Source organism: Dipodomys merriami, unplaced genomic scaffold (genome assembly GCF_024711535.1).
Source record: "Dipodomys merriami isolate MVZ:Mamm:240054 unplaced genomic scaffold, mDipMer1.0.p SCAF_11, whole genome shotgun sequence".
NCBI lineage: Eukaryota > Metazoa > Chordata > Mammalia > Rodentia > Heteromyidae > Dipodomys > Dipodomys merriami.
In genome coordinates, this window is record NW_027202382.1 from 29,120,314 (window position 1) to 29,139,838 (window position 19,525).

Below are 19,525 nucleotides of genomic sequence, written 5' to 3' on the forward strand. Positions count from 1 at the left end.
TGGAGACATGGCTCAAGATGGAGAGCTCCTTCCTTCTATGCACAGGCCCTGAGTTCAGTCCCTAGTATTGAACTTAAAAGTAGTTACTCGGGGCTGGGAAGGTGGCTCAGTGATAGAGCGCTTGCCTTGCATGCCTGAGGCCCTGGGTTTGATTCCTCAGCACCACATAAGCAAAAAGAAAAAACCCGGAAGTGGCGCTGTGGCTCAAGTGGTAGAGTGCTAGCCTTGAGCTGAAGAGCTGAGGGACAGCGCCCAGGCCCAGAGTTCAGGCCCCACGACTGGACCAAAAAAAAAAGTAATTACTCTTCTTTTCCATGTTCTACATTGTGTATTTGAATGGAGCAGAGCTAATTTAATGAAATTAGGCAACAAGATGAAAAGGTTATTTGAGATAAGTTTTATATCTTAATCAGAAAGTAAATGGATTCTTCAATAGAGTCTATGGTAACTAAAAACATCTCACTTGTTCTAACCAGGCAGGTAAAGAGGTAGCAATACAAAAGTATTTAAAAAAAAAAAAAAAACTAATGGCTGGAGGTGTGACTGAAGTGGCAAACCACTTGCCTTAACAAAAACCCTAGTACCACCAAAAACAAAACAAAACACACCTGAAAGCAGAACTTTATCTGTATCGTCTTTCTTTCTGAATTATGTACTGACTAATGATCTTGACAGTGCTACTATCTTTTCCTTCCCTCCTTAGAAATGGCTGGAGCTTTTGTGGCTGTGTTTTTACTAGCAATGTTCTATGAAGGACTCAAGATAGCCCGAGAGAGTCTACTGCGAAAGTCACAAGTCAGCATTCGCTACAATTCTATGCCTGTCCCTGGACCAAATGGAACCATCCTTATGGAGACGCACAAAACTGTTGGGTAAGAAGCTTGAACAGATCCAGAGAAAATTTCTAGAGCCTTGGCTTTGTTATTCAGGAAAGAGCTGTTTTATTAGTAGGTCTCTTCCTGAATTCTATGCAGCCTCCAGCAAAACTGTCTGGAGATTTGGGATTGTGGGTTATTTTTGTGTGTGTGTAGTTTTTTTTTTGTGGGTTTATTTGTTTGTCAGTCACGGGACTTGAACTCTGGGCCTGGGCACTGTCCCTCAGCTCTTCAGCTGAAGGTTAGCACTCTACCACTTGACTCACAGTGCCACTTCCAGTTTTCTGAGCCATTTATTGGGGATAAGAGTCTCACGGACTTTCCTGCCCAGGCTTTGAACCATGATCCTCAGATCTCAACCTCCTGAATATATAGGATTACAGTCCTGAGCCACTACCACCTGACTGTGGGTTATATTTATTCTGGGTGTATTTGTCACTTGGAAAGAAGATAAGGAGTCCATATTTTAAAACATTTGCCTATATGTAAAGTTAAGAATTTTCAGATCAAGGTATAAAAGAATGGTATAATACAATTGGTCCTTTCTGTAAAAAGTTTGATCCAGCTAAATCTAACCTCATTTTATAGTTTGCAACTATGCTAGTGTCAGTGTTCTAAGAAAATATTTGAATGATTATTACTTTGCCTACACATCAACAATTTTTTTTGAAATTTGGGATTTATAGAAATGTAAGTCTTTAAGGCTGGGACTATGGCTCTATGGTAGGGTGCTTACCTAGCATGCATGAAGCCCTGGGTTCAATTCCTCAATACCACATACATAGAAAAGCTGGAAGTGATGCTGTGGCTCAAGTGGTAGAGCACTGCCTTGAGCACTGCTGAAGGACAGTGCCCAAGCCCTGAGTTCAAGCCCCAGGACTGTTAAAGAATAAAAATAAAAAAGTAAATCTTTAATAGAAGTGTAGGTCTTGAACCTTAAGAAATGATATAGACCAACATCCTGCTTTCAGGCAAACAATATTACTTATTCTTAGTGAGGCCAAAATACTTGTTGAGTTTCTCAAGAGTGACACAAGCGATGAGTAGTTGGGTCTCCTGATCACTAGTTAAGTCATTTCTTCTACAGCACCCAACTCTCAGACTGAATTCCATTCTATAGAATGTGAGCTTTGAAAGTGTTCAGGCAAATCAGTGTGGGAAGATTTAGGGTTTCCCTTTCACAGCCAAAGTAGAGCTAAGTCAAGTTTACTTCACAGTTTTCTCTTCTCCCCAGAAGGGCACCTACCTCTACCTGATATAGGACCAAATATGGCCAATGCTTATAAACCTCACAGCCCCATTTCAGGAGCTGCTAATCATGCATACAAATACAGTGAGTTGCAGGGTAGCTGTGAGGAAGTACAGTTGAGGCTGTGCTTATGGCTGCAGCTGCTCACCACTTCTCCTGATCTGCACATGCTCAGAACCCTGTTTACTCCCCAGGCAACAGATGCTGAGCTTCCCTCACCTCCTGCAAACTGTGCTGCATATCATCCAGGTGGTCATCAGCTACTTCCTCATGCTCATCTTCATGACCTACAATGGCTACCTCTGCATCGCAGTGGCAGCAGGGGCTGGAACAGGATACTTTCTCTTCAGCTGGAAGAAAGCAGTGGTAGTGGACATCACAGAGCATTGCCATTAATGCCAGACTCCATGGTGTGGCCTTACCAATTGCAGTGGGAAGCAGCTTGAGTTGGGAAGACAGGATTCCTGCTCCAATCATCCCTTCTCACTCCTCTCTCTTTACACACACACCTGCTGAGTAGAGGTTTAGTTTACAGTCTCCAAGGTAAAGTGATGTTTTTCAGTAAGCTGAGATTCCCATTTCTCTCATAGTGAAGCCACCCATGAGATGTCATCTCCTCCCTCATCATCTTAGATTGTTGGCTAATCCAAGTAGCTTTCTAGTCAGTGACTTGATTATCTGCTGCTTTTTAATCTTCTGGGTTTTCTTTAACACAATATGTGAATTTGATGGGGGTTGTTTTGTTTTTTGTTTCCTGGGTCAGTAATGAAAAGGGATTAACTTCAACCAGGATTGATGATAGTGAGGGACATTCTTGCCCAACTCAACCCAGGACTCAAATGTCACATTAGAACACAAGTTCCAAGTGGTAAAGTGTCTGTCTAGCAAGCCCAAGGCCCTGCATTCAAGCCCTAGTACTGCCAAGGAAGAAAGGAAGGTCCAGTCATTGTACTCAGTGAGTGAAAAATACATTGTGCCTTTCACTAGGCGTGATGTGTTACACCAGAACCTTTGCAGTGTGTGGAGGGGTGATTGGAGACTAAATGTAGGCCTAGAGCTTGTTGGGTTCTGTATTTTTGGATTGCTCATCAACTTGTTTTCCCACCTGATATTTTGACATTTTGATTAGGATAAGCTTTCCAATCAGAAAGGAAAAGACAGTCCATTTGAGAAAATAGAAATGTTTTTAAAAATAAAACTATTGTCATTTTACTTTGATGCCATTTTACCTTGATTTGACCCTGCTGAATGAAGCAGAAGAGTTTGAATTATCTTTTTCCTATTATTATTTTATATCTGCCTGGAAACCACCAGTGGTTTTTCAGACTTTAGTTGTGTCAAAATCATCTGGAAGGCTTGTTAAAACACGTTTCTAGGCCTCAAACCCAGAACCCCAAAATTGACATCTGAGGAGGGAGGTACTTAGTATTGGGCATAAGAATTAGAATGTTCAAGCTGGGCACTGGTGGCTCATTCCTGTAATCCTAGCAATTCAGGAGGCTGAGATCCAAGAATCACGGTTCAGAGCCAGCCCAGGCATGAAAATCCATGAGACTCTTATCTCCAATTGCCACCAGAAAACCAGAAGTGGCGCTGTGGCTCAAAGTGGTGGAGCACTAGCCTTGAGCTGAAGAGCTGAGGGACAGCGCCCAGGCCCAGAGTTCAAGCCCCACAACCAACACACACACACACAAAAATTACAAAGTTCAGGATGGGAATGTGGCTTAGTGGTAGAGTGCTTGCCTAGCATGCATGAAGTCCTGGGTTCGCTTCCTCAGTACCACATAAACAGAAAAGGCTGGAAGTGGCACTGTGGCTCAAGTGGTAGAGTGCTAGCCTTGAGCAAAGAAGCTCAGGGACAGTGCCCAGGCCCCATAACTGGCCAAAAAAAAAAAAAATTAGAATGTTCATTGTAGGTTGTGTGTCTGGGCAGATGTATTTCCTGTAATGCTGCTCATCAATACTTTATCATTCCATAAACATTTATTCAGCTTCAGCTGCATACACACACGCCCCCACACACAAATACACAAGTGACAGCTATAGTAGCATATATGAAGCCACTGGTTTTTAAAAATGGTTTCTTGGAAGTGATTTGTAGGCTGCAAGGAACAAAGGCAAAAGCCAGGCATTGTCTTGGAGAGACTTAAGAGTGTGGTTTGCTGATGGGCAGATTTTCCTCAGCCCTCAAATCCCATGCCTCATACCCTAGGTAGAACCTTGTCCACCTTCATTACTCTTGGGGACTTAATCAGATTACGAGTGGCCAAAACCTCTTTGCTCAATGAAGAATCACATTGGATTTTTATTCTGTTCAGTCTTTAGTCTATACTGCAGTCTTATTCCCCAAACTACCTCTTTAAAGTGATTCTTCCAGTCTGTTAATCCTGCCCTTCTTGGTGCTAGATCCAATTGTGCCTCTGGGCAGAGAAGACAAGACAGCTATCCTGTTGGCCTGTGTTGTGGGTTTGAAGTTTGTACTTCCTCTGTAGGTGCCAATTCAATACTGGAAAACAAGTAATATGTACTTTGGTGGTCCTGAACCGAGAGGCTTTGAGGCTCTTGGATCAAGGTTAAAATCCAAGAACCAACATTTAGAGCTTTGCTTTTCTCTCAGTTCAGCCCCCTGTAGTGCTGATACTCAGCATGAGAAAAGTGAGTAACAGGTACTGACAGAGCCCAACATTACAGTGTAAATAGTCTGTTGCTTTCTCCAAAGCCAAGGAATAATAAATAAGAAACAATGCTAAGTGGTGACTGGTGCTCTCTAGAAATCTCCATGTGAGCTGCTATCAAGTATCTTCCAGGAGCTAGAAATGTAGCTCAGAGGTAGAGCACTTGGGTAGCGTGTACAAGGCCCTGGATTCAATCCCCAGCACTGTAAAAATAAAATGAAACACCTTCCAGTACTTAATCAGTGAGATGAGAAAAACCAAGCCCAGTTTAGCCAAAGTACTATGAATTTGCAACTTACCGACAGACCCAGAATGAGTCTTTAGGTATTTGGGGTAGAAATAATCTGAAAATCCTGAATTTTATGTCTTTATACTAGGTGGCCAAAGGATGAGGCCAGTGAAAAAGAAAAATCTTAAAGCTTAAATTCTGACCTTCTTGAGCTCTTGGGTTTTTAATAATGCAACAATCTCATTGACTAATTTTTGTCTCATTTCTTATCCCTGTTCATTTGGAATTTGATGCCTATTCTCTGGGTTTTTTTTTTTAATCTGAAATTCTTCTTGCTCCTTCTTCATGTCTGTTAGAAGACTGTATCCCCATTTTTTTTTTTTTTAGTTCCCTCCTTTTCTCTCCTTTTTCAGTCTTTTGTCTCTGGTAATGCAGTGCATTGTCTCCCTGGCCCTTCTGATGCAGTGGGCACTGCTGGGCTGTGGATTTAAATACCAGCCAGAACTTGATTTCCAAGCCTGCTAGACCTTCCAGAAGCAATGCCACTGAAATTTGTGTAATGCTGGGCAAGGGGGCTACCTAGTACCCTCCCTAGAGATGCAGAATCTCAGGTGCTGACACCACTCCACTCACCACCAGTGCCCACAAACAGAAGGTTAGAAATGAAGTCTCTTCACTTGTCCTATGGTAGGGTTGTCCAGAATTAGTTTTTAGGCCACAGATACTGGGTTTGGGTTCCAGTCTCAAGGAATTCCTTATAAAGATCTGTGGGGTGGGGCATGGGAATACCCAGTCTATGTCATTTGATCTTGACCCTGCCCACTCTAGCCACTTCTTCAGAAAATACATCTAAAGATACAAAGTCCGGGTTTGCTATAATGCCTTAATCACTGGTCTACAATTCATGTTGACTGTTTTAGATTGTAAGCTCCTGGAGAGCAGTATTGCTGTCGTAGGAATGTTTTAACAGTGTCATGTGCAAAGGAACAAAATAAATATTTTGATTTTGTGATTGTATGCATGTCTTTCTATCCAGAATGAAATCAGAATAAGCTGGTTTCTTTATAATGTGAAAAGGCTGGTTGTTGCCATTGGTTTTAAGGTGTCAATAATTTTCAGATGTCATGATTCCATTGTCTTCATTTCTCTCTCCTTAAATGCCAGCCTAGAGCCAGGGTGCCAGTGGCTCACACCTGTAATTCTAGCTACTCAGGAAGCTGAGATCTGAGGATCACAGTTCAAAGCCAGCCCAGATGAGAAAGTCTGTGAGACTCTTATCTCTGGTAAACTACTCAGAAAAAGCTGGAAGTGGCACTGTGGCTCAAGTGGTAGAGTGCTAGTCTTGAGCAAAAGGAGCTTAGAGACATCTCTGAGCCCAGAGTTCAAGCCCAGGACTGGCAAAAAAAAAAAAAAAAAAGCTAGTAACATGTGAAGATCTATGTGACTCCTGGGGTTTGAACTCAGGGTCTTATGCTTGCTGGGCAGTCTTATCACTGGAGCCACATCTCTTTTTTTTTGGTCCGGTTGTGGGGCCTGAACTCTGGGCCTGGCGCTGTCCCTCAGCTCTTCAGCTCAAGACTAGCGCTCTACCACTTGAGCCACAGCGCCACTTCCGGGTTTTTTCTTTTTGCTTATGTGGTGCTGAGGAATCGAACCCAGGGCCTCAGGCATGCAAGGCAAGTGCTCTACCACTGAACCACCTTCCCAGCCCCGGAGCCACATCTCTTAATCCCTTACATGACCTTTTTCATTCCAGAGACAGAGTTTTCATGAGCCTTTTCATGAATATTTTGAAATCGCAAGGATTCCTGAATTTTTTAAACTTGAGGACGAGGCAGGGTGGCGTATTATCTGTCATCCCAACTATGGCAGAGATAGTTGTTGATTGGCATGCAGTAGGCACTCGGTACTTGCTGAATAAATGAGTCAATTAAATGTGACAGGAATCAACCCAAGGCATTTTATGCTTAGAGTCTTTTACTAAATACAGGTAGAATGAGGTTACCTCTTAAAGCCTGGAGCTTAACAATATTACCTACTTCACCATGGATGTCTCACACTTTTCCAAAAATACATTTATTTTTAAAAACAAAGTCAGATAAGCTTTACACAGTCAAATTTTCCAGACAAACCAGAATTTGGGTTCCAGCTTGTGTGTGTTACACATCAGTAATTTCATGCAAAAATGATTTCTCTCTGCAGGAAGTAAAACATTCTGCTTCACTACAAGCATTCAATGCTCTAAACCTGATTTGTACTTCTGCCATCATTTTATTCCATGCCAGGGTTCTGGCATTCAAGAAAATCCATCTAAAATTCAAAATTTCCAAACTGAGATGCGCGATTGTTGGGCTTGGGCTGGGGTTTATAGCCAATTCGATCATTAATCATTTGTTCCCGGCTTTTGGGGTCACTGTTGAGCCCAATGGCTCCTTCTCCATCACTGCTTCCCACAACATCCACATCTTCCTTCTGTTTCTTACGGGTCTGAAAATACAAAATTATAGGATTAAGGCAACTTTTTTTCAAAATTAGTAAATGTTTGTTTAGCACCTACCATGTTCTCAGTATGGCATGATAGACAGAATTAGGCTCTAATAAACAATAAATGAAATCTTGGTTTAAGATAACTAGAAGAGGACTGGGTACCAGTGGCTCACACCTGTAATCTTAGCCACTCAGGAGGCTCAAGGTTCAAAGCGAGGCTGGACAGATAAATCTGAAAGACTCTTATCTCCAATTAACCAACAAAAAGCCAGAAGTGAAGATGTGGCTCAAGTGGTAGAGTACCAGCCTGAAGTGAAAAAGCACTCTTAGCTTTGAGTTCAAGCCCCTGTTCCAGCCCAAAATAATAAAATGGTTACAAGAAGGATACAGCATGCAGCGATAAGCTATGTAGCCCCAATATTCCATGGCATTACAGTCTAATAGAGAAATGGACCCACTAAATAGCATAGGGCCGTCAGGGCTATGACAGAGGAGTGCCCACACTGCCAGGGATGCAAAGAAAAGGAGTTGTGCTGTGTGAAGACCCAACAGGATGCTGCACCAGAGAGACACATAAGAGGTGGCAGGCTAAGGGCATGGAAAGGTATAAGTAAGTTGTATTATTCAAGAGAATGAATGGAAAATAACATGACTTGTAAAATAACCAACAAAAATTTACAGCCAAACTGACTCACAGACACTACAAGTACCACCAGAAAGGTCTATAGTAGCTCATCAAGAGGTCTCTGTTGAAGGGCTTCATTCTGATTATTTTTTGAAAAGTTAAAATTTCCTTCCACTATCACAAGTGTACAGGGTAACCCTAATTGAATGAAAAGAAGCTACAGAAGATACAGGACCTTAGTGTCATCTAGCGTCACCGCATTCCTCACTAGCCGTGCTTGTTGCAAGCTGTGCTGGGACTATCCAGAACATCCCATTCTAGTACTTGCCATCATATGGTTATACCACTGCCACAAGTGCCTCCATCACAAGCATGTCCTCTGGCACCACCACCATATCTGCTACGTTGGTTTCAATATCCTGGGCCCCTCTCCCCACGAAAAATTAATGGAGTAGGTCAGGCTTCTTGCCTATAAGCTTGGAAATCTTTGTGCCTTCACAACCCAAGGAATGGGATGTAGGTGGTTCAACAGGTCCATATAACCTGGAGTCCTGCATGCGTGTGCTACCTTAGGTAACCCTGAATATGGCCTTGAGATGAGGTGCATGTATGCACAGCCTTATGTGGTCATCCGTGGGTGGATGCCACTTTTTTATAAGGGAGTAGAGCCAGCACCATTGGAGGCCAAGGTGTGATGAGGTGCTGCTGGGGGAGAAATGTGAATCTGAACAGAATGAAGCTATGCTACAGTGAGCCTGTGAGTAACTGCACTGGTTGGCTACAGGCTGCTGCTGTTACTGCTAGTGACCAATCTAAGGACAGAGAACTTTGAGTAAACACAGCCTCCATCCCTGCCTTGCCAGACATCTTTCTATGGTCTGAATCAAAGGAGAACCCGAGGACCACTAGCAACATGCAGCACATTCCCCTCTATTCCTCTAACCAGATCCATTATGGCCACATTGCCACCTCCATGACTTCCTTTGCTGCCACCACCTCCAACACCACAGCTTTATCTTCCACCAATGTTCACCAAGACCAAAATCACTTCCCCCACTGCATAAAGTTGCCAGATCCACGTTCAGGGCATCTTGATCCAGCAGAATGAAGCTCTGGCTTAGAGTTTTTTCCACTTCATGATTATTCCTATTAGTACTGAGAATAGAATTTTATCCATTGTGTTGTTTCAAAAGCAGATTCTCTTTTTTTCCACTCTGCCTGTCTTCTATCACTTCAGTTTTCAATCTAGCCATACTTTTCATAGTAGTCACTCAAATGATATTCTTCTGCATCTTTAATACTACCAACAAAAATCTGTTAAATGTACAGCAGGCTTCTACAGAATTATTTTTATTATTATTAGTTGCCAGTCCTAGGTTCCTTTTGCTCAAGGCTAACATTCTACCTCTTGAGCCACAGCACCACTTCTGGCTTTTTCTGAGTAATTTATTAGAGGTAAGAATTTCCTGCCTGAGCTGGCTTCCAACCTCCTGAGAGCTAGGATTGTAGGTGTGAGCCACCAGCACCTGGCTTCTTTGTAGAATTTTTTTCTTGAAACAGTTCTTTGGTTCTACTCCACACTCTTTAACCACTGTAGGTCAAACATGCACTGCTATATGAACTCATTTAATACCAGAGTGAGTCACAAAGTCAAAGCCCCTGATACAGACAATCTGTGAGCACCTATCGTCTGTACTTTCAAAGGCCAGACCAATAAAACACTATAAATGTTTTCTTAAGTTCTCTGGTTGATTCATAAGCCCCATCCCCTTCTCTCTTGTGACAGTAGTGACGGCTGGAGTCAGGCTGAGTGTGACCTGAGAGTAGTTTTATCACCATTTTGAAACTGTACTCTCCAGTTCAAATTCAATACAGGATTGGGGTGGAAAAATGGAAAGCCTTACTTAGTTTCAAATAAAAAGGTAGGCTCTTAAATCACAAATGACTTTAGAAAATAAGTCACAAAATTAGTCTTAGTTTGTTCATTTTTAAGAAGAGACTAAGCCCATAACTGCCACTATTGACTATAAAGATGCTATAAAAGAATACATAAATCGGATGCTGGTGGTATATGCCTATAATCCTAGATACCTGGGAGACTGAGATTGGGAGGATCAAAGTTCCAGGCCACTCCAGACAGAAAAGTGTACAAGACCACTTCTCAACTGAAAGCTGTGTGAGGTGGCACACACCTGTAATCCTTGTTATGACAGGAAGCCTAAGAAGGTGGGTCTTGACCCAGGAAGTGAGATCCTAACTCAAAAATAACCAGTTGGGGGGAGAGGAAGCGGGGAGATGGGAAGGGATGGTAAGAGGAAACAAAGGAAGAGGCAACAATGCTGGATGAGAAATGTACTCATTACCTTGCTCATGTAATTGTAACCCCTCTGTACAGTATTTTCACACACACACACACACAAAATAACCAGTTCAGAAAAGGGCTGGAAGCATGGATCAGTGGTAAGCACCTGCCTAGCAAATACAGAGCTCTGAGTTCAAACCCCAGTACAGAGAGAGAATGACCAAAATTTAATCTAGAGAATAGCTCAACTAACCCCTGCCACCATTCTATACCACTTAATACTGAATGATCACCCAACATTACAGAGAATTAAATAAGGTACAGATTATCCCCCATCTGAAGTGCCAAAACACCAGAAGTGTTTCAAGCGTTAGAGTTTTCAGATTTGGGAATATCTGCGTTGACTTCAGAGACACAGCATCCCTAATCCAAAAAAACCAAACTCTGAAATGCTCCAAAACCTTAGTCTCTCAGCAGTGACCTCTTATTTGACAAATATAATGACCTTCCTGATTACAATGCAAATAAGTGATATCTGAAGTACTTCCCAAACATTTTCATGAGAACAAGTTCTAAAAAAGCAAAGGGCCCTCTCATTCTGAGAACACTCAATTGGAATGAAATTTCAAACACTTCAAAGGCTTCAAACTTGGAACAGCTGTTGGCTCTTTGAGAATCTAGAGTTACATACGTGTAATCAAACTAACATCCATAAAAAATTAAATATTAGAGCTATGCATGGTGAAATACAATTGTGCTAGGTTCAGCACTTGGGAGGCTGTGTGGTAGGATCTTTTTTTTTTTTTTTTTTTTTGTCGGTCATGGGGCTCGAACTCTGGGCCTGGACACTGTTCCTCGGCTCTTCAGCTCAAGGCAAGCACTCTACCACTTGAGCCACAGCACTACTTCCAGTTTTCTGGTGGTTAATTGGAGATAAGAGTCTCACAGACTTTCCTTGCCTGGGCTGGCTTTGAACTGTGATCCTCAGATCTCAGCCTCCTGAGTAGCTAGGATTATAGGCGTGAGCCACTGGTGCCCAGCTGGTGGTAGAATCTTGAGTTTGAGGCCAGCCTGAGCTAAAGACCTTGTCTACAAAACAAAATAAAGCCAGTTGTCTAGCCGGGCACCAGTGGCTCATGAATGTAACCCTAATTACTCAGGAGGCTGAATCTGGGTGATTAAGGGAGTGACTTGAGACTCTTACCTCCAAATAACCAGCAAAAAGCCACATGAGGATATGTAGCTAAAGTGGTACCCATGAGCAAAAGAGCTAAAGGGGAGCATCAGATAAGATCCTGAGTTCAAGGCTCAGGACCAGCACAAAATGATAAATTATAAATAACAAAAAAGATTTATTGGTTTTATTTTGGGGTTAAGACTTTCCCTCCCTAAATTGCTCTAAAACAGGTCAAACCCACAAGGTAATTGTCTTTAGTCCAATTATTAACTCAACAGTGAGCTGACTCTGCAGAGTCAAAGTGCAATATGCTAGCATTTTATCAGACTCATTAAATTGAAGCTTTAACCATAGTTAAAACTCATATTTAGCTGGCACTTGTGGATCACACCTGTAATCCTAGTTACTGAGGAGGCTGAGATCCAGAGGATCAAGGTTTAAAGCCAACCTGGAAAGAAAAGTAATTTAGACTTCATCTCCAAAAAAAAAAAAAAAACTAGCAAAAACCTGAGCTAGAGAAGTAGCTCAAGTGGTAGAACATCAGCTGAACAAGCAAAGCTGAATAAGTATGAGGTCCTAAGTCCACATAACCATACCAGAAAAAATATATATACTTAATAACATAGAAACTAATACAAGTTCTTAAAAGGTACAAGATGATGATGTTTGCAAAACACTAAAGTTGGGTGGATGAAGAAGAGGGAAAAGACATCTAAGGTTACTATGAAGCATATAATGTACCTAGAAAAGCCAGTCATGTTTGTGAGTATGTATAAGATGGAATGTCCCCTGTCTCACAAATAAGAAGTATCCACCAGGGAAGCAAATGAAAATGATTATAGTAAGCCCACCTTTGGGAGTAGACACAGAGATGAATACATAATCCTTGCCCTACAAGGAACTGAAGGCCCAGTGGAAGAAAAGAGAAAAATAAAGTCTCAGAGAGTGGCAGCCATGGGTCAACACAGGAAGGAGGGTGAACTTAACACAGCAGGGGGCTGGGAGGAGCTGAGTTCAAAGATGAGGAGTTAGCCCGACAAAGGGTAGGGCATTCAGGCCAGGGGAACACAGCCTGCACAGGCACTGAGATCAGGTAAAGATAACTTGGCGGGGGAGATGAAGTGGAGAGATGATCAAGGTCAGGTCACACAGGGCCTTGTACAGCAGCCTGAGGAACTTGAACTTCATCTGAAGGCCACTGGGGTATTTAACTATTATTAATGGACCTCTATTACTATGTAGCCAGACCACATTTAAAAATACTGCATGCTAGGTTCTGGGAACTCAGTGGGAAAGAAGGTGGAAACTTTGTCCTAATGAAAGTGATTTTACAAGAAATGTAATTACAAGTTATAATGAATGCTATGAAAAACGTGTGGTGCTTCCTATGCCTAATGAAGGTAAGGCCTCATGGATAAGAATGACACATCTAACTTGTTAGGGTCAGGCAGGTGACATTTAAACTGAGAATGGATCACAGGCAGAGGGGAGCCATGTGTGCAATGGCCAGTGATCAACAGTTTGGCACGTTCAAGGAAACATCAGAAGCCAGTGTGGTCAGGGTGTAGAGAACAAGACAAGAGTCGTATGAGGTGCCAGGTACTGGTCACTCATTCTTGTAATCCCAGCTACTTAAGAGGCCGAGATTTGAGGATCACAGTTCAGAGCCAGCTCAGACAGAAAAGCCCATGAGACGTCTATCTCGAATTAACCAGCAAAAAGCCGAAGTAGAGCTGTAGCTCAAATGGTAGAATGCCAATCTAGAATGAGAAAAACAAGGGAGAGCATGAGACCATGATTTCAAGCCCCAGCAAAGACACTAAATAAACAGATAGTAGCATGAAGTCAAATTGCACAAAAATCTCACAGGCCATGGTAAAGAATTCAGATTTTATTCCAGGAACAAGAAACTATTGAAGACTTTTAAATAGAAGGATGGCATGTTCTGAGTAGATAGAAAGAAGATGGAGAATGTACTTTACAGAGAAACATGAAGATAGAAAGGCTAATAACAATGCAGTTAAAATCACACAGGGAGAGATGGTCACTTGAAATCTGGTTTCCATGGAGGAGATGTAAGGGTATGATCAGACATCTGGAACTACAGGATTGACAAGACACAGTAAAAACAGAGGGGTAAAGAAAGATTCAAGTGCAACTGCTTGGTTTCTGGCCTAAACCATTAGATGAGCCCTAAAAGGGATGAGTAGTCTAAGGAAAAAAATCAAGAGTTCATTTGTTGTTTTGATTTTTTTACCCGCTTTGGTGATACTGGGGATTCAACCTTAGGGTCTCAGAGCAAATGCTCTGAGCTACATCATCAGATTTTTATTGTTGGGCTGCTGGTCTTAAACTCAGGACCAGGGTGCTCGCCCTGAGCATTTCTGTTCAAGGTTAGTGCTCTACTACTTGAAACATTGCTCTACTTCCAGGTTTTTGGTGGTTAATTGAAGACAAGTGTCTCACAGACTTTCCTGCCTGAACTGGCTTCAGTGATCATCAGAGCTCAGCCTCCTGAGAAGCTAGGATAACAAGCATGAGCAACCAGGCCCAGAAACTTTTTTTTTTAATACATTAAGTATAGTAAAGTGAAAATGGTCTCCAAAGCTATCAGATCCTAATTCCTGGAATTTGTAAATATTACCTTAGGAGACAGGGACCATCTCTGCAGATAGGATTAAGGATCTTGAAATGGGCAAGGCACCAGTGGCTCACACCTGTAATCCTAACTACTCAGGAGGCTGAGATATGAGCATCAAGGTTCAAAGGTAGGCCAGGCATCCATATCCAAGAAATTCTTACCTCCAATTAACCACTAAAAAGCCAGAAGTAAAAGTATAGCTGAAGTGGTAGAGTGCCAACACTGAGCAGAAAAGCTAAGCAAGAGCAAAAGGCCCTCAGCCCAAACCTTACTTAGTATTGGCACACACATACAAAAAAAAAAAAATTGACTTTGAGATGAACTGATCTGAATTGCCCTGGATTATTGAGGTAAACCCTACAAGTATTTACATCTTTTTTTTCTTTTTTTTGGGGGGGGGAGGGTGGGTCCGGTAGTGGGGCCTGAACTCTGGGCCCGGGCACTATCCCTCAGCTCTTCAGCTCAAGGCTAGCGCTCTACCACTTGAGCCACAGTGCCACTTCCGGCTTTTTTCTTTTTGCTTATATGGTGCTGAGGAATCGAACCCAGGGCCTCAGGCATGCAAGGCAAGCGCTCTACTACTGAGCCACCTTCCCAGCCCCTTACATATATTTTTATAAGAAGGAAAGTCTGAGCAGAAGAGGAGGAAGCAATGGAACAAGCAAGCAAGATTGGAGTGATGTGACCTAAGCAGGGAATGCCAGCAGCTTTTTGGCTGAAAGGGCCAAGTCAGGGATTCTCCCTAGACTCTGCAGGAAACATCCTCTGCCTGCCAGTACCTTGACAGCCCAGTAACATCTTGACAGCTGTATAACAATGATTTCAGATTTGTGACCTACAGATCTGTCAGAGAATAATTTTATTTAATTAATTAGTTAGTTTATTTTTTGTCTGCTGTAGACCTTGAACTCTGGGCCTGGGCGCTGTCCACCAGCTCTTCAGCTCAAGGCTAATGCTCTACAAGTTTTAGCCACAGCACCACTTTTTTCGGTTTTCTGGTGGAGATAAGAGTCTCACGGACTTGCCTGCCTGGGCTGACTTTGAGCCACAATCCTCAAATCTCAGCCTCCTGAGTAGCTAGGATTATAGGCGTGAGCCACCGGCACCAGGCTCAAAGAATAAATTTCTATTGTCCACCAGCTTTGTAATATTTTGTTATGGCAATCTCAGGAAACATGCCTATAAAGCACCCAAAGAGAAATTTCAAATCAACTGTTGGTGACTGAGTCCAAGGTTCTGAAGTTAAGGTTATTGTCTTGAATATCTCCAAAGGGTTTGGAAGTGGTACTCTTACCTCCAGATCCTTTCGAATACTCTCAAACTCTTCAATGTCATCAAGCTTTAGCTCCAGGCGTGTTGGTTTTCGTCGCAGCATACTGAAATCAACACCAAGCCAGGCCCTGTGAACTCAGCTGTTCAAAATGGCAGAGAAGAAAAAAACTGCAGATGATAATGTTTAGCTACAAATGGAAGATCGATTTGTAAGCATGCACACTAAAGTGAATGAGGTATTCAAAACATTCATATACGGCAGGAGCTGTGGCCTAAGTGAAGAACTTGCCTGGCAAGATCAAAGGCTCTGAGTTTAATCCCTAGTACCAGAAAGCAAAAACAAACAAAAACACCCACCTAATTTAAACTCAGGTATAGACTTTCAAAGTCTTTGGGTATAGGATTATTATATTTTTATTACATTATGGAGATCTACAACCCTCTAATCTCCTTTCTAAAGAACTTAAAATAGGAGTGATAGAGTGCTTGCCCTGCATGCATGAAGCCCTGGGTTCGATTCCTGATCACCACATAAGCAGAAAAAGCTGGAAGTGGTGCTATGGCTCAAGTGGTAGAGTGCTAGCCTTGAACTGAAGAGCTCAGGGACAGTGCCCAGGCCCAGAGTTCAGGCCCCATGACCAACCAAAAAAAAAAGAACTTAAAATAGAATATTGCCTATAAAAGAAAATTCTAGGCAGCTACACTTTAGTTTTGTGCTCAGTCATATTTATTCAAAGAAATATGCTGGGTAGTTGCATTGGCCCAAGCCTGTAATCCTAGCCATCTGAAAGTGAAGATTGGGGGGATTGCAGTTCAAGGTATAAAAGTTCATGAGACTTCTTCTCAATCAGTGGCTGGGCACAGTGGTACAAGCCTATCATACCAAGCCATGGGAGAAGTATAATAGGTGGGTACAATGGTGTACATCTGTCATACCAGTGACAAAAAGGAAGCACAAATAAGAGGATCACAGTTCAGGGTGATCCAGGCATAAAAAAGTGAAACTCTAACCAGGTGCTGGTAGTTCATACCTGTAATCCTAACTACTCAGGACACTGAGATCTGAGGATCTTGGTTCAAAGCCAGCCCAGGCAGGAATGTCCCTAAGACTCTTATCTCCAGTTAACCACCAGAAAACTACAAGTGGTGCTGTGGCTCAAGTGGTAGAGTGTTTGCCTTGAGCTGAAGAGCCGAGGGACAGAGCCCAGGCCCAGAGTTCAATCCACACACACAAAGTGAAACTCTACCTTGAAAATAACCAATTCAAAAAAGGACTGGCAAAGTGGTTCAGGTGATAGAGTACCTGCTTAACAAGCACAAGACCCTAGGTTCAAACCATAGCAACAACTAATTTTAAAAAGAAAATGAAGCTGGGCGCTGGTGGCTCACGCCTGTAATCCTAGCTACCCAGGAGGCTGAGATCTGAGGATCGCGGTTCAAAGCCAGCCCGGGCAGGAGAGACCGTGAGACTCCTATCTCCAATAAACCACCAGAAAACCGGAAGTGGCGCTGTAGCTCAAGTGGTAGAGCGCTCGCCTTGAGCTGAAGAGCTGAGGGACAACGCCCAGGCCCAGAGTTCAAGCCCCACGACCGACAAAAAAAAAAAAAAAAAAAAAAAAAAAAAAAAGAAAATGAAATGTGCTAGCTAAAAAGAATAAAGTGGTCAGGTGCCAGTGGCTCATGCCTATAATCCTAGCTACTCAGAAGGCTGAGATCTGAGGATCGTGGTTCAAAGCCAGACTGGACAGAAATCTCCAACCAACCACTCAAATACCAGAAGTGGCACTGCAGTTCAAGTGGTAGAGCACTAGCCTTGAGCACTCAGGGACAGCACTCAGGCTCTGAGTTCAAGCCCCGCAACTGACAGAAACAAAAAAATAAAGTAAAATAAAAAGGATAAAGTTAACTGGGCATGGTGATATGTGACTTTAGTACTTGAGGCTAGCAAACACAGTGAGATTCTGCTTCAAAAATAAATTAATCATGACATTGTACTTCAGTTTACTTAAGAGGAAGCTAAACCAAGCATGAAATTTAGTCTACACCAGGGTTTCTTGAGGCTAAAACCAGTTGCTAAATCACATGAAAACTCTGAATTTACTGACTCACTGGATTTTCCTCAGGATCTAACAGGTAATTCACTCATTAATGAACTCTTCCTGTGCTCCAGCTACAAAGTTAAAATGCACAATAACAATCTGTAGAGGAAATAGACAAGTATGGAGAAGATTCCAATACAAAGTGGTAAGAACTCTAATGAGTGTAATTCAAAGACATCACATGGGCACCCAATTCAGTCTGGGCCGCACAAAGCCTCAATGTCTGGCAAAATTATCCCTATTTTGCAGATTAAAGACTTGAAGCAAGCTGTCCTATTTGGTTAACAATGTCAACCACCCATAAAAATTACACTTAGGTCAATATGATGACTAAAACGATAGTGATATAAATGAATGTTCTGTATATACTGCGAGAAGCATGATTGAAAGGAAATATTTTCTGTTTTCATAAGGGTACAGGTGTTATGTGTCAATATAACCTTGACACATAAGATTTCATGTTGCTTGGTACTAATCAGAGAAATGGTACAGGAAGCCAAAGTTGCAGAAAAAGAACAATTAGTTTAACTTTTCTGCCAACTGTGAATGCCTGCCACTAGGTGGCAATATAGAGTAATGGCTAAACGCCCTGGCTCTGGCAAAAATCAGAGGTTCTAATCCCACTCCCCTCTGAAATTTGAACTATTAGCATCCTCTGTCACCAGAACTTAGTTTCTGTGTTTGAACTTTTGTTGTATGACTTGAATGAAGTAACTCAGAGTTACATCCTGAAATATGATTTTCCATGTAGTTAAGTGTGCAAATAAGTATTATAATCGTTGAGGGGAAGGGGAAGGTTAGAGAGTTAGGGATTCTGTTCAGCCCAGCAAGCATATATATGCTTGCCGGTAGTGGGGCCTGAACTCTGGGCCTGGGCATTGTCCCTCAGCTCAAGGCTAGAGCTCTACCACTTGAGCCCACAGCAGCTTTTTCGGCTTATGTGATGCTGAGGAATCGAACCCAGGGCCTCATTCATGCAAGGCAAGCGCTCTACTACTGAGCCACCTTCCCAGCCCGCAGCAAGCGTATTTTGAAAATCCCTTCCACATAGGACAAAAACTTTGTCATTGCTGTGCGTGGTGGCTACTCAAAAGGCTGAGATTTGAGGATCAAAGCGAGCCTGGGCAGGAAAGGCCGTGAGACTCCAATTCATCTCCAATTATCCACCAAAAAAAAGCTGGAACTGTATTGTGGCTCAAGTGGTAGAGTGCCAGCCTGGAGCATAAAAGCTTGGGGCCAGCGCCCAGGCACTGAGTTAAAGCCCCAGGACCAGCACATAGGACACAACAACTCTTGTCCTGCCCGTGACCAGCGAAGCACGGGGCCTGCAGCGGGGCCTGCAGCGCTGCTCGCAGGTCGTTTGCTTGACGCCTCCAACGCATCGCCTTCTACCTGACACAAAGAACGGGCTGAAACAAAGAGGATCAACAACATCAGGCCTAGGCGCCTCTGCCAGCTCTTCCCCCCTCTTTCGGCGCTAGAGGGCCCCCGGGCCTAGAGCTTGGCCGCGGCCCACCTCCACCGCGACCCCACCCGGCTGACAGCAGGCCTCCTCCCGCCACTCGGGGGCTGCACTCAAGATCTGGGGCAAAGGCTGCCATAGCAACGTGGCCCTGTGCTTTGGGACGACTGAGGCCTCCAGTAGGCCCGGACCCTCGAATCACTGCGGAGCCGCCCGACCCCACAACACATACCTCCTTCCAAGCCTCAGTCCTTTCGCGGAACCTCAGCGCCACCGCCCACCAAAGAAGCGATGGCCAGACTAGCTAAACTACAGTTCCCAGAATGCTCTGCACATCACTTCCCGCAAAATCTCATTTCCCGCGATACATTTTGGAAAGGGAGTGGGGAGGCAGCTGTCCTACGAGCCACGCCCCTCGACGCCTGGCCGAAT

The 19,525-nt window shown here is 43.1% G+C and overlaps 2 protein-coding genes across 3 annotated transcripts in view; one reads left to right on the plus strand and one right to left on the minus strand.

Annotated features, from left to right (window-relative positions):
* Slc31a1 (solute carrier family 31 member 1) overlaps positions 1-6,045 on the plus strand; it is a 37,506-nt gene extending 31,461 nt beyond the window's left edge. For both annotated transcript variants that reach the window (XM_070011931.1, XM_070011921.1), the window contains exons 4-5: positions 704-872; positions 2,319-6,045. In XM_070011931.1, coding sequence (XP_069868032.1) covers positions 704-872; positions 2,319-2,520 — 371 coding nt within the window. In that variant the 3' untranslated portion in view covers positions 2,521-6,045. The remainder of the gene's footprint in view (positions 1-703; positions 873-2,318) is intronic.
* A 1,035-nt stretch (positions 6,046-7,080) lies between these two features.
* Cdc26 (cell division cycle 26) lies at positions 7,081-19,436 on the minus strand. Its single transcript, XM_070006013.1, has 3 exons — positions 19,326-19,436; positions 15,555-15,672; positions 7,081-7,515 (listed from the first exon to the last, which is right to left on the minus strand). The coding sequence occupies exons 2-3, from the start codon at positions 15,633-15,635 to the stop codon at positions 7,339-7,341; spliced, it is 258 nt and encodes an 85-aa protein (XP_069862114.1). The 5' UTR covers positions 15,636-15,672; positions 19,326-19,436; the 3' UTR covers positions 7,081-7,338.
* Between the last annotated feature and the right edge of the window lie 89 nt (positions 19,437-19,525).